At 52.7% G+C, this 14,577-nt stretch overlaps 2 protein-coding genes across 2 annotated transcripts; both read right to left on the reverse strand.

Moving 5' to 3' along the window:
• Positions 1–1,124: 1,124 nt before the first annotated feature.
• Cyp2d1 (cytochrome P450, family 2, subfamily d, polypeptide 1) lies at positions 1,125–5,523 on the reverse strand. Its single transcript, NM_153313.2, is given in 9 exon segments — positions 1,125–1,372; positions 1,470–1,611; positions 1,994–2,181; positions 2,382–2,523; positions 2,707–2,883; positions 3,509–3,669; positions 3,760–3,912; positions 4,157–4,328; positions 5,284–5,523. Coding segments are annotated over 9 exon segments (1,515 nt in total). The 5' UTR covers positions 5,473–5,523; the 3' UTR covers positions 1,125–1,181.
• Positions 5,524–9,854: 4,331 nt separating this feature from the next.
• Positions 9,855–14,202, reverse strand: Cyp2d3 (cytochrome P450, family 2, subfamily d, polypeptide 3). The gene is made up of 9 exons (NM_173093.1): positions 13,959–14,202; positions 12,929–13,100; positions 12,528–12,680; positions 12,286–12,446; positions 11,460–11,636; positions 11,179–11,320; positions 10,775–10,962; positions 10,204–10,345; positions 9,855–10,103 (listed from the first exon to the last, which is right to left on the reverse strand). The coding sequence occupies exons 1-9, from the start codon at positions 14,145–14,147 to the stop codon at positions 9,925–9,927; spliced, it is 1,503 nt and encodes a 500-aa protein (NP_775116.1). The 5' UTR covers positions 14,148–14,202; the 3' UTR covers positions 9,855–9,924.
• Positions 14,203–14,577: the final 375 nt, after the last annotated feature.

The following is a 14,577-nucleotide window of genomic DNA, read 5'->3' on the forward strand; positions in this document are numbered from 1 at the left end:
TGACTGAAATAAAACAAAACGACGCTCAGACGAACACATCAACCGGCCTGGTGTGGCAGGGAGTGTGGCCAGGGCCGCAGAGCAACCTCAGCTGGGGGAGCTCTGTCTGTACATTCCAGGACAAGGGCCTGAGTCCTGTCAGGCTGAGGGAGACCTTGCCTGAGAGCCAGGACACGCTGACAGCAGTGTCTCTGCACAGCTGGGGCTGAGGGCCGTGTGGCACCATTTACACCTGCAACAAGAGTTTGGGCAAGTGGACCCCTGGTTACCTGAGTGTGACTTGGAGCTTGTGGAGTCGGGGGAGCCATGTGGGTGCTCCATCTCTGTGGTACCCACCAAGCCCCTGGACAGTGAGGCTCACTGAGGTCCCCTGTGGGATGTGTCCTCAGCCTGAGTCACACTGGTGACTGGGAGTCCAACCCTCTGATATATCTGACAGACAGCTGTGAGTGTGCCAGACACCCTGAGCTCTGCTGTCACTTTGCCTGCTGCTGCTTTTCTTCTGTTATTTCTCTGCAGTCACCACTGTGAGGACAGCAGCCTTCCTGTCCCTGGGAGCCTTTCCAGGCACTCATGGCACCACAGGGTCTTGGGGACCACCATGTCATGTCTGCAGACAGGAGCAGTGCTGAGTCTTAGTGGAAGCCTGTTATATCTGTCCTTGAGACCCATGGAGACCTGACCTCTGCCTGCAGTCTGTCACCACCCTGGTCACCAATGGCAGGCCGTGGTGGGTAACACAGGGTAAGTTGTTACTCCTGAACACAGCCTACATTTTCATTTTCTTCCTTGCTTCTCCCTTTCTCCCTCCCTCCTTCCTGTCTGTCTTCTTTGCACTTCCTCTTCAAAGCTCTGGTTTCGTTTCACCAGGCTGTCCGTGTTGTATAGCCCAGGCTGACCTAGGCCTTGCTGTATATCCCAGGAAAGCTCCACATACATGATCCTCCTGATTTGGGCTCTTGAGTGCTGAACCTGCAGCCTGTGCCCATGGACCAGGCTTAGCACACGGCACAGCACTCACGTTGTCTCTAGAGAGGAATGAGGCCGGTGGCAAAGGTTGGTTGGAGACGGTGGTGTGAGGACCCAGCAGAGACAGGGCTGGGGTGAAGAAGAAAACAGCAGCAGCCAAAAGACTGGTTTATTAAACGTGGCTCAGCTTGCCCTGTAGAGCTGGACTGGAATTAGAGTCCTTGCTCCCGTACCACAGCACAGAGCTGGTAGGGCAAGGGGGCAACTGGAAAAGCAAAGAAGCCATGGGTGCTGGGCCGGGGCTGTCCGACGGGCACGGAGAAGCTGAAGCGCTGCAGGAGGCAGGTGAAGAAGAGGAAGAGCTCCATGCGGGCCAGGGGCTCCCCAAGGCATGCTCTGCGGCCTGTGGGTGGGACAGGGGCTCAGTCTGGGGCCTGATTGGAGCTCCACCCTCCCTGTCACCCTGGGAATCGACAGGGAGTCAGGCCCCCCAGAGGTACCTGCTGAGAATGGCATGAAGGCCTCATGCTTCACAAAGTTGCCCTGGGCATCCAGGAAGTGTTCTGGATGGAAGCGGTGGGGCTTCTCCCAGACGGTCTCATCCTTCAGCACGGACGACAGGTTGATGATGAGGGTCGTCCCCTGGCAGAAGGCACAGGGCATGAAGATGGACAGGGGTGGCACTGCCGAGACCCTGGTGCCCAGGATCACACGCATAACTTCTTTCCTGCACACACTGGGTTCCCTCATTCAACCTCAACCACAGAGCCTCCCAGCACCTTCGAGGACCCTGTAACAGAACTACCATGGGTGGTCACCCTGGCCATTATCCCTGTGTGCAGCACTCCGCGTGTACTTTGGACATTTTCGTTTGACAATTCTCTTTGTTTGAAGACTCCATGGCTGCAGCCTGCATGCACTCTGGTTCTTGTGAGCACATTAGGAATAGGATGCAGTGGTCTTGAGCTCTCCTGTCCTTGTTTGATAGTGGGTCTTGATGGAATTGTGACAGGTTCATGCCTACCTTGGGGATGACGAAGTCCTGCACTTCAATGTCACAACTCGTGATGCGTGGCAAATTCAATGGAGCAATGTCCCCAAAGCGCTGTACCTCATGGATGACAGCATTGGTGTAGGGCATGTGGGCCTGGTCTGTCATCTCTGGACACCGCACCTGCCCTATGACCTCATCAATCTCTTGTTGGACTCTGCCTGGAGGGACAGCATCTCCTCAGTGAAACAGCCACTGGGGACTTCCATGTCTTACAACCATGCTAAGGGCTGAGTCCATGAGAGAAAGATACCAGTGAGCAGCACTGGAGTTTGGGTTAAGTTAGCTCTGAGAGCCACAAGGGTCTCAAGTCATCTGGAGAGTGTGCCTCTACCTCCCTCCCAGCCCCAGCCAGGCTCACGCTGCACATCCGGGTATAGAATCATGAGCAGTAGGGCCCAGGTCAGTGTGGTGGCGGTGGTCACCATCCCTGCAGTGAACAGGTCAACTACCACCATGCGTAGGTTCTCATCATTAAAGCTGCTCTCAGGATTCCCCTTGGCCTGGCCAGGCAGAAAGGATGGGCTCAGTAGGGAGAGGAAGTCCCAACATGGCCTCCCAATGTCCCCAGGGCAGCCCAGGGGCTGAGACACTTGGTGATACACAAGACCCCATCCCTCTGGCCTCACAGCTCACAGGGCCTCAGCCCCTGGCCCCTGGCTCCATTTCCTTGGGCTGCCAATCACCTTCTCCACCTCAGCCAGGAAGGCATCAGTCAGATTTCGGGGTGGCTGGGCAGGGTCCCAGGTGGTCCTGTTCTCAGCCAGCAGGTTATCCAGTAAGGCCATGAAGGTCTTCTGACCTTGGAAGACCTTGTCAGCCAGCCCTGGGATGCGCAGCAGTGCTGGGAACGTGTTAAGAACCTTTGAGAGACACAGAGGGAAGTCTCAGAGCTTCCTCTTCACAAAATCAGTTATTAGTGAATCATGATCGTGTATGGGGCTCCTGTGCCTCGGTGTGTGGGAACAAGTGATGGGACAATGTGTAGAGTCCACTGTCTCTATCCTACCTGGGTCCCTGACATCAAACTCGGGTGGCAGGCTTGCTTGCCCGGATCCTTCCCCACTCACCATTTGGTTGGCCCCTCGGTGCTAGGGATGCTGGGTACTCACCTGGACCAGGCTCAGGTGTCAGCCTCCTTCCCAGAGCCTGTTTGTTCCCACCCATCACCTGCCTCCTCCTCAACTGTTAAATTTGCAAGCGCCACCTACAGGCTCTCACAGCCCCAGCTGAATAGAAGGACTATTCTACCCCAGGGACAAGCGCTGACTTTCCGTCTCTCAGGCACAAAGAGGGCCCATGTCTCTCCCTTTCTGGAATTCCTGATCTTGATTCACTTCTCCACTCCTGTCATCCAACAGTTGTCAACAGGCCTGTCCTCCTGTAGTTCACTCCCAGAAGGCCTCTCCCACAGCCTTGGCACACAGCTTCTCCCAGCGAAGAAGGACCGCACACAAGTGGCTCTGTAGGCTGCCCTGAATCTCTCACCTCAGGAATGAAACCAGAGACTTCTGTCAAACTCTCTTCCACTAGTTTCACCATCCTGATGAGGTAAGGGTCTTCATATTCAAAGCGACGGGCAAAAATGAGGGATGCGATCACATTACACAAGGCTTTGTTCAGCATGGCCTTGGGATTGATGGACCGCCCTGGGAGTGGAGATGGAGTGGAGATACAAGCAAATCAATGGACTGCCCATATCTCCCTGTGCACACCTGCATTCCTCACCCATCACCCACCAGCCTGGGCAGTGAAGGCATCACAGAGGTGGCCGGCCTCCTTGGTCACCCACTCCTCCAGGGATTTCTTGCCCATGCCGAAGGTGCGCAGGGTGGACACAGAGAATCGCCTCTGCTCTCGCCACTCAGGCCCGTAAGATGCAAGGATCACACCTGCAAACACATCTGTGTGTGACCAAGGATGCCGAGCTACTCTGCCTCCTGCTCTCCCCAGTTCTCTTCTCTGGTCCGTCCTGGCCATGAGCTAACCCAGGCCAGCACATGCCTTCTGGGCTGTCGTCCTGGGCTTCAGTGACTTTTCCTTGAGTATCACATTCCCACCCACACTGATGCCCATGCTTCCTCTGCTCCTTGCCATATCTCTGAAACGATCTCCACCCTCCCCATGGCCTTTCACCTTGGGATCTGGGCTTCACACCCAGGCACTTAAAGATGGGCACTGGAGGGCGGTCAGCAGTGTCCTCTCCATGAGTCACCAGCACTTCCTGCACCGCTTTCAGTCTGTTGACAATGACCATGGGCTTCCAACCCTTCTGCAGGCTGAACACGTCACCATAGCGGTGTTGAAGCTGAAGTAGAGGGACAGAGCACATAGGAAGGGGAGGTCCTGACAGATCATAGAACCAGGCTCAGTACAACATTGTCAAAGTGTGAGTGTGCACTCTCTCTCTCTCTCTCTCTCTCTCTCTCTCTCTCTCTCTCTCTCTGTCTCTCTCTCTGTCTCTCTGTTTTGTGTTTGTATATGCGAACGTGAATGTATGTGTGTGTGCGTGTTTTGTGTACATTTACCCATGCATGTTTGTATATGTGAATGTGAATGTGTGTGTACGTGTGTGTGTCCATGAGTATGTGTGTGTATGTGTGTCCGTGTGTATGAGTGTGTGTCTGTGTGTGTTTATACATGTACATTTGTGTGTATATATTGCTTATCGTCATACCTTGGTCCTCATATATCCTGGAAAAATGTTCTTCAGTGAGTTTCATCCCCAGCCTGAGGATGCCTACCACTGTGGCCTCTTACCTTTTAAGTGCAGCAAAGGAATCACAGTAGATGGGACACCCCAGCTGTGACCTTGCCAGAGCAAGAAAAATATTCTGGGACATCTTAGCCTCTCTGCCCACATGAAGAAACTCTGGTTCACTGAGATGGACAGGGAGACCATAGAACACAGAGTACCAAGAGATTCAGGCAGGCACACGCCCTCTCTCTGCTCAGAGTCCTGACTGGCACGGTGTAGTAGACCTCACAGCACCTCCTCTCTGAAAGGATCCTAAGGGAACTGGGACCTCTATGGCTGCTGTCCTGTCCAAATAGACTGAACACTGCTGTCTCATCCCCCTTCACCTCCTGGATTTTGACCCCCTGAGACTTTGCCCTAGAAATTTCCAGTGGCTGCCACAAAAACATTGCTAAGCCTCCCCCCTCTTGGGGACCCGGATCCCTGCCTGACTTGTGGCTCAACCCCCACTATTTGCCACTTTGGACACAATAACCCCAGGCATCACCACCACTAAGTCCCTCACCTTGTAGAGGCTGTATGGCATGTTACTGAGGTCCACCTGCAGCAGGTTGCCCAGCACAGGCCACGGCACAGGGCCTGGAGGGTAGCGAGAAGTCCAGCGATGGCGCCGGTGCATCAGGTCCACCAGTAATATGAAGATGACTGTGAATATGGCCATGGACCACAGGCCAGTCCCATTCAGCAGCTCCATGGCTGCCTTGCTGCTGCCCAGGCTCCCAAAGACAAATGACCAACACTTAACACAGCACCTAGAATCAGGAAGTCCCCAGCTTGGAGCCTGTCCACTTATAAAGGAGTTCCGGGGTTGTCCTTTGTCCTCTGCCTCCAGTGCCAATCTTGTGTTTTGTTTGGCCAAGTGTAGGGAGGTTCCAAAGAGAGTTTCAGTTCCTACTGGAGCTGAGCATTGTGATTCTGTTGGGCTGAGCACGGTAGGCAGATGTCCAGTGGACCCCTGCTTCAAAATGGATGGTCTGATCATTGCCTGTGGAACAATCGTCTGGTATGCTACCCATGCAGAGCCGAGGGAGCTTGAGAACATTGCCTTAGAGAGGAATGAGACCTTCTAGACCTTAATGGAGCTCTTGGTCGGCAGGACATGAGGGGTGACTGCCATCCAGTCCGTGGCTTTTCTGGGTGTGTGTGCAGTGGGAGGATGTCTCCTGCCTTGAGGAAAAGAGGGTGGAGCACATATAGGCGAGGGAAAGGCAGTGGGGGAAGGCAGGTAGAGCTCCTATGGCTCGGGAAGGGCCAGGGGAGAGGGAAGCCCTAGTCCCTGTGGGTGAGTGAGGCCCAGTGTGGCAGGGCAGCTGGAGCATGTGCCACGTTCAGTACACATCTGTGGTCATCCAGTTGGTCAGGCAGCAAGACACACAACATGGGATTTCTCAGATCCAGTGAGAGGGAGCTTAGAAATGGTCTAAGAATCTTGAGGAGTCCCTAAGTTGGTCCAGGATGTTACATGCTGGCCTCTGAGTCTTATTCGCCCTCTGTTTCATGGTGGGTTAGTCTCTCCTGGCAACAGTCTTCCACATGGAGAGAGGTAAGGTAACTGCAAAAGAAATCGGACAACTTGAGGTGAACGCAAACAGTATAACACAATAACCACAAAATGGACCATCAAGTCTCCTGCCCATCCAAAAGGTTAACGGTGTGACTAGCATGCTCCCAACCCTGGGTTCAACCCATAGGCCCAGAAAAACACATGCACAGAAAAGCCAGAAGAAGAAACAACCAGACTGGATCCGGACTGGCGTCTTTGTGTTTCTATTGCTGGGATCCCACAGAACCGTGGGAGGAAAGGGTTTGTTTCAGCTTAGAGTTTATAATGCCATCCCTTAGGGGAGACAGAGACTGCCACCTAAGGCAGCAACCAATGCAGAGACCAGGGAGGACTCCTGGATGATCGCTGGTCAGTCTTGTTTCTTATATCATTCCTGACTCCCTGCCCACCCATGGTGGTCACCCACAGGACACTGTGCCCTCCCAGAGCACCCATCAACCAAGAAAATGAATGCACCACAGGCCAGACTGCTGGGGGCATCTTCTCAATCTTGCATCTCTCTTCCCAGAGGACTCTAGTTTGTGTCCTGCTGATAGGACTGGCACAAGCAGAGACAGCAGGCGGTGTGTGTGTGTGCGTGTGTATGCATGCGTGCTTATGACAGTTCACAAGGACGTTAAGAAGAGGACCCCTCGGTGGATGATGTGGGAGGAGTTGGGGGAGCAAAGGAATAGTAAAAATACATCATACAGGAAACCATTTATTTAGCCAGAGGGTGGTGGTGTGTGTCTTTAATTCCAGCACTCAGGAGGCATAGGTACACAGATCTGAGTTTGAGGCTGGCTTGGTCTACAGAGTGAGTTCTAAAACAGCCATGGCTACACAACAAAATTCTGTCTCAAAAAAAACAAACAAACAAACAACAAAACAAAACAAATAAATAATAAGAGTCCCTACACCCATACAATTCCTTCAAAAGCAGAGAGGAGAAGGGCCCCATGGCTGTTTGCGTCAATGATGTAGCCCAATGGTAAAGCGTTTGTATATAGCACTTTTAAGGCCAGGCGTTGAAGGCTGCCTGTCCATTTATTTGGGTCTCAGCCCCATGGGCAGGCACAAGATGGCTTCTTTCCCATTCAAGGTTAATCAGATGCCAAGGCAGGGCCATGCAGGAGCAGGGGAAAGGGCTCCTCAAACCCTGCCTGTTCCTCCTTTGTGCCAGGCCTGCATTCTCTGCCCTCTTGTGGCTACTGAGAGACAGCTCAGCCCATAGGACTGACCTTCACTACCCACAGCATCCCTGGATGATGGACTGGGACCCTAGAACCTGGAAAAATGGTGACATCTGTAGTGTGGCTACTGGGCAGGGCTGTGGAGCGTGCACCCTCTTGGTTCTATTGGGGGGATGTCAGATTGTAGAGTGGTTCCGGAAAGCAGTAAAGATGATCCAAAACACGCAGAAAAAAGGAAGGAGAAAAACCTCCAAAGGAACAGTCGATCTAAGTAAGGACAGTAAGGAGCCACGGCGCGTGCTCCAGCAAAGCTGCTTCTGACACCACATCCAGGGGGCAGCGGTCAGGGGGGTGCAGACATGTTCCAGGGAGTCGAGGGCTCGCTGGGGAGGCACAAAGGCCTGAGTTCAGATCCTAGCACCTATGCACACCTTGGTATGATGCTGTGTGAGAGTAACCACGGCACTGGGGGCAGGGACTGGTGCATCCTGGGAACTCCTTGGCCAGCCAGTCTACCTGAAAGGATGAACTTCATGTTCTCAAATAGTAAATGTGAAGGGCGCATTGGAAGACACGTGACATTGACTTCTGGTGTCCTCACGTAGGTGCACAGGCCGTAGCATCATTGTGTGTGTGTGTGTGTGTGTGTGTGTATTTGTGTGCGTGTGTGCGCATGTGCATGCAGACATATATATACACACACATACATACACACACACACCAAACATACAGGCACATATGTTGGCACACACAGACAGAAACATATATACGTACATGAACACACACAGATACACCCACACAGAGACACATGCCGAAACACTATAAACAGAGATGGACACACATACATAACTCATGCACATACAGATACTGTCACACAGAGACAGACTCTTGATCACACAGGTACAATACGCATATGGACACATGCATATTCACACATGCACACACAGACTATGGATTCATAGCATATACACATGGCAATGGACACAAACTTACCCAACACATACACACACACGCCCACACACACATGTACCTATGCCACGCATGCCTACATAATACACACATGAGCACACACACAAATACACTCTTGGGTATGGTGCACTTGAGTGTTCTGACTGAGAGTACAGAAGGCCCTGGGGTCGATCCCCAACACCACAGGAAATCCAATGGTAACACTGGTGAATATTAGTGATGCCTGACTGAAATAAAACAAAACGACGCTCAGATGAACGCGTCAACCTGCCTGGTGTGGCAGGGAGTGTGGCCAGGGCCGCAGAACAACCTCAGCTGGGGGAGCTCTGTCTGCACATTCCAGGACAAGGGCCTGAGTCCTGTCAGGCTGAGGGAGACCTTGCCTGAGAGCCCTGACACGCTGACAGCAGTGTCTCTGCACAGCTGGGGCTGAGGGCTGTGTGGCACCATTTACACCCGCAACAAGGGTTTGGGCAAGTGGACCCCTGGTTACCTGAGTGTGACTTAGAGCTTGTGGAGACGGGGTAGCCATGGGGTGCTCATCTCTGTGGCACCCACCAAGCCCCTGGACAGTGAGGCTCACTGAAGTCCCCTGTGGGATGTGTCCTCAGCCTGAGTCACACTGGTGACTGGGAGTCCAACCCTCTGACACATCTGACAGACAGCTGTGAGTGTGCCAGACACCCTGAGCTCTGCTGTCACTTTGCCTGCTGCTGCTTTTCTTCTGTTATTTCTCTGCAGTCACCACTGTGAGGACAGCAGCCTTCCTGTCCCTGGGAGCCTTTCCAGGCACTCATGGCACCACAGGGTCTTGGGGACCACCATGTCATGTCTGCAGACAGGAGCAGTGCTGAGTCTTAGTGGAAGCCTGTTATATCTGTCCTTGAGACCCATGGAGACCTGGCCTCTGCCTGCAGTGTGTCACCAACCCCATTACCCCGGAAGGATCTTTATGGATGGCACATGGTCGGAGTCAATCCTGAACATCAGTGTCTTCCTTCCTTTCTTCCTTTTCTTTCCAGCACCCCTGTTCTCTTGCTCCTCTGCTCTCTGTTCTTTCTTGCTTAGTTTTTCCTTTATGCTCCTGCCTTTACTTGTGTTCATGAAACAGTGTCTTTTTATGATGTGTATGCTAGCAGTCCTAAACCTTGCTTTATACCCCAGGCTAGCCCCAAACTTGCCAAACTCTAGTCTCGGGTTCTCAAGTACTGAAACTGGAGGCTATGACTCTGTACTAAACGGATGTTACCCATTTCTCATAACACTCAAGTTGTCCCCAAAGGAAGGATCCAGAGAAGGCCAAGGTGTGGTCCAGACCTTTCTCTGAGGACTGAACACAGACGGGGATGAGATTTTGAATGAGAAGAGAAGTGGCAGCCACAGAACTGTTTTAATCTGTGTATGACACTAAGGTAGAGGCTGGACTAGAATTTCTTTCCTTCTAACGTTTGAATGCACAGAGCTGGTAGGGGGAAGGGCTAAGGAGAAAGGCAAAGACACCATAGTCGCTGGGCCGGGGCTGTCCAGTGGGCACGGAGAAGCTGAAGCGTTGCAGGAGGCAGGTGAAGAAGAGGAAGAGCTCCATGCGGGCCAGGGGCTCCCCCAGGCATGCTCTGCGGCCTGTGGTGGGACAGGAGCTCAGTCAGTCTGGGGCTTGATTGGAGCTCCACCCTCCCAGCCACCCTGGGAATAGACAGGGAGTCAGCCCCCCCAGAGGTACCTGCTGAGAATGGCATGAAGGCCTCATGCTTCACAAAGTTGCCCTGGGCATCCAGGAAGTGTTCAGGGTGGAATCGGAGGGGCTTCTCCCAGACAGTCTCATCCTTCAGCACTGAGGACAGGTTGGGGATGAGGGTTGTCCCCTGGCAGAAGGCACATGGTTTGGACATGGACAGGGTGTGACTTCCTAGACTGTAGTCACCATGTTCACAGGCACTTCTACCTTACACACTGGATCCTTTCTTGTAAACCCAGACCTAGTAGCTTCTCAGCTCTCATTAATGCTATGACAGGGATATGTGACAAGTGACAGATGTATACACGGTGTCACATGTCTTTGTGGGTCGTGGCTGTTATAACCACTCTGTCATATTTTCCCTTGCTTGCCCTTCTAGCTGTGGCTTCCAGTGTACAGCTGTCGCTCTTGTTTCTCCTCCCATACTTCCCAGGGGAAGTTGGTTCTGTGGAGTTGAGGATTGGGTTGTGTAAAGTCCAGTTCTTCTTACCTGAGCAGCTCAGGCCACTGGGTAGCTGGCAACACTGACTTAGACACTGGGGGGACCCAGGCTTACCTTAGGGATAAGGAAGCCCTGCACTTCAATGTCACGAGAAGTCTTGTGTGGCAAATTCATTGGGACAATGTCTGCAAAGCGCTGCACCTCATGGATGACAGCATTGGTGAACGGCATGTGGGCCTGGTCTGCCATCTCTGGATGCCGCACCTGCCCTATGACCTCATCGATTTCCTGTTGTACTCGGCCTGGAAGGACAGCATCCGCTCAGTTAACGAACAGCAGAGGGTTCCCCTTTCCCTCCACTACCTCTATGATAAGACTGGATCCATGGGAGTAAGGTGGCCACCATCCTTGCTGGAGTCTGGGTCAAACCAGTGGTGGGAGCCACAAGTGTCCCAAGTAAGCTGAAAGAGTGTGCCCTCCCCTCCCCCTCCTTTCTTCCCTTCCCCGGCCAGGCTTACACTGCACATCCGGATGCAGGATCATGAGCAGCAGGGCCCAGGTTAGAGTGATAGAAGTAGTCACCATCCCAGCACCAAACAGGTCATTGACCACCAGACGTAGATTTGCATCATTGAAACTACTCTCAGGGTTCCCCTTGGCCTGGGCCAGAATGAGGCAATAGACTCAGTGCAGGGAGTGGACAGCCACCATGATACCATCCTGATGACTCCAGGTGGTGACACTTGAGTGTCACTGGGTTATCGACAACAGCATGGACACATAGTCCATAGTCTCTCACCTTCTCTATCTCAGCCAGAAAGGCATCAGTCAGGTCTCGAGGTGGCTGGTCAGGGTCCCAAGTCTTCTTGTGCTCAGTCACCAGGTTATCCACCATGGTGAGAAATGTCTTTTGCCCAGGGAAGACTTTGTCAGCTAACCCTGGGATGCGCAGGAGAACTGGGAACATGTTCAAAACCTGTGACAACCATAGAAAGTGCTGCCTTTAATTTAATGACTTGAGTAAATAAGATTTCTATTAATAATAATCATCGTCGTGTCAATGTGTGTTTGTGTATACATGTTGTGAGGAGTGCTGTTGCCACAACCAAGATGTTGAGTCCGGGATAAACATCCGGAGTCTGTTCTCACCTTATACATGGCTCCCAGCAAGGAAGCACAAGCGTCATGCTTGCCTGGCAAGCACCTTCACCCTCAGACCATCTCTCTGGCCCCTGCATACATGGGCTTAGTGCTGATTTCAGCCAGGCTCCGTTTCCAGCCTCCCCCATGGTGGACTCAGGACCTATTTGTTCCCACCCATCACCTGACTCCTCCTTAGTCCTAGCCTTCATTCTCTAGTAGCCCGTGGTATCAAAAAGGATATTTGGAAAAGCCCACAGTTGTTAGTGGCTTCCATGTGTGCAAAGGGACCAGGTTCTCACCTTCTAGGAGCCCTGACCTTGGTTTACGTCCTCCCTGCATCCCTCCCGCATTGCTGCAGGCTTGCCAAGTTCCAGGATTCTAATCCTGTGGTTTGCACTTCTAGATGTCTCCTTTCCAAATCCCCTGCCTACAGCCTCCTCTGGGAAGATGGACAGCACAGAAGGCCGCCCTTGTTCTCCTACCTCAGGAAACAAGCCAGTTTGCTCTCCCATGCTTTCTTTCAATATTTTTAGCACCTTGATGAAATCAGGGTCTCCATAGTCGAAGCGGCGGGCATAAATGAGAGATGCAATTACATTGCACACAGCCTTGTTCAGGAGGGTGTAAGGATCGAGGGGCCGCCCTGGGGAGTGGAGATGCAAGAAAAAGTCAAGATACTGTTCCCGTTTCCCTATCCCCACTTGCAGTCCACACCATCACCCACCTGCCTCAGCGGTGAGGGCATCACAGAGGTGGCTGGCCTCGTCTGTCACCCACTGCTCCAGGGATTTCTTGCCCACACCGAAGTTGCGCAGGGTGGACACAGAGAATCGCCTCTGCTCTCGCCACTCAGGCCCGTAAGGTGCAAGCACCACACCTGCAGACACATCTGTGTGTGACCAAGGACACCTGGCTGTGCTGCCCTCTCCACCCTTCATTTCTCTGCTCTTCGGAAATCAGTGTCCCCCATAAGCTCACCCTTCCCCCCAAACACAGCTTTCCCACCCTCCGGCATGCTAACGAGGCTCCATAATGGATTCCAGGGACTTTTTCTTGGTTTGCTTAACTCCAGACTCCTCTGCTCACTGCCCCCCTTTCTGGCCCTGATTCCACACAGCCTTTTGCCTTTAGCTTTGTGCCCATAGCCTATATGTTGAAAGATGGGCATTTCAGGGCGGTCAGCAGTGTCCTCTCCACAGGTCACCAGCAGTTCCTGCACTGCCTTCAGTCCATTGATCACCACCACTGGCTTCCAACCCATCTGTAGGCTGAACACGTCACCATAGCGGTTTTGAAGCTGAAGTAGAGGGACAGAGCACATAGGAAGTGGAGGTCCTCACAGATCATAGAACCAGACTCACTCTGCAAACATGGGGAAGGTTTTCAGTGTGCACATGCAGGTTCCAGTGCCTATATGTGTGTGTGAGCATGTTTGTGTGCACGTCTGTGTGTGTGTGTGTATCTGTATGTGTATGTGTGTCTGTATGTATGTGTGTGTATGTATGGTGTGCATGTGTGTGTGTGTGTGTGTGTGTGTGTGTGTGTGTGTTGCGTGTAATTGAACATGTTCTCATATATCCTGGGAAAATTCTCTTCACTGGGCTCCATTCCCAGCCTGAGGATGCCTACCACTGTGGCCTCTTATCTTTTAATTGCAACAAAGAAATCACAGTAGATGGGACACCCCAGCCAAGACCCTGGCAGAGTTGGAAAACTGTCCTGGGACACCTTAGCACGTCCGCACACGTAAAGAAATTCTGGGACCCCAAGATGGGCAGTGAGGCCAGAGAGTACATAGTAGCAAAAGACTCAGGCAGCCACAGCCCCCTCCGACTGGTGCCCTGACTGAAATGCTATAGTAGACCTTGCACCACACTAAGACATTGTCTTTGACAGGATCATAAGGGACTTGGGAACTCCATGCCTGCTGCCTTCTTCAACAAGACTTGAATGCTGCTGTCACATCCTGCTTCACCTCCTGGACTTTGCCCCCAAAACCTTTTGCCCTAGAAAGTCCTATTGGCTTCCAACCAAAACTTGCTAAAGCTGTTTTCTTGTGGGTACACAGGTCCCCATCTAACCTGTGCCTCAACCCCCACTATGTGCCACTTTTGACAACATAACCTCGGTCACCATCCACCACTAAATCCCTCACCTTGTACATGCTGTATGGCATGTTACAGAGGTCCACCTGCAGCAGGTTGCCCAGCACAGGCCACGGCACAGGGCCTGGAGGGTAGCGAGAAGTCCAGCGCTGGCGCCGGTGCATCAGGTCCACCAGTAATATGAAGATGACTGTGAATATGGCCATGGGCCACAGGCCAGTCCCAGCCAGCAGCTCCATGTCTGCCCCGCTGCTGCCCAGGCTACCAAAGACCACTGGCCAACACTCAATACAGCACCTAGGATCAGGGAGTCCCAATCTTGGAGCCTGTCCCCTTATAAAGGAGAGCCAGGGTTGTCCTTTGTCCTCTGCCTCCAGGGCCAATCCTGTGTTTTGTTTGGTCAAGTGTAGGGAGGGGCCAGTGAGGTTCACTTCTTTCCAGAGCTGAGCATTGTGATTCTGTTGGGCTGAGCATGGTAGGCAGATGTCCAGTGGACCCCTGCTTCAAGACGGATGGTCTGATCATTGCCTGTGGAACAATCATCTGGTATGCTACCCATGCAGAGCCGAGGGAACTTGAGAACATTGCCTTAGAGAGGAATGAGACCTTCTAGACCTTAATGGAGCTCTTTGTCGGAGGGGCATGAGGGGCGACTGCCATCCAGTCCGT

This window comes from Rattus norvegicus, chromosome 7 (genome assembly GCF_021556685.1).
Source record: "Rattus norvegicus strain SHRSP/BbbUtx chromosome 7, alternate assembly SHRSP_T2T, whole genome shotgun sequence".
NCBI classification, from domain to species: Eukaryota; Metazoa; Chordata; class Mammalia; order Rodentia; family Muridae; genus Rattus; species Rattus norvegicus.

What these genes read in the sequence shown, in the direction of transcription:
- Cyp2d3 (NM_173093.1), bottom strand. Translation starts at nt 14,147, where the DNA reads ATGGAGCTGCTGGCTGGGACTGGCCTGTGGCCCATGGCCATATTCACA. An exon ending in CTATGGGCACAAAGCTAAAG is followed by an intron (nt 12,681 to 12,928) that starts GCAAAAGGCTGT and finishes ATGTGTCTGCAG; the next exon opens with GTGTGGTGCTTGCACCTTAC. An exon ending in AAACTGGCTTGTTTCCTGAG is followed by an intron (nt 11,637 to 12,285) that starts GTAGGAGAACAA and finishes TGGTTGTCACAG; the next exon opens with GTTTTGAACATGTTCCCAGT.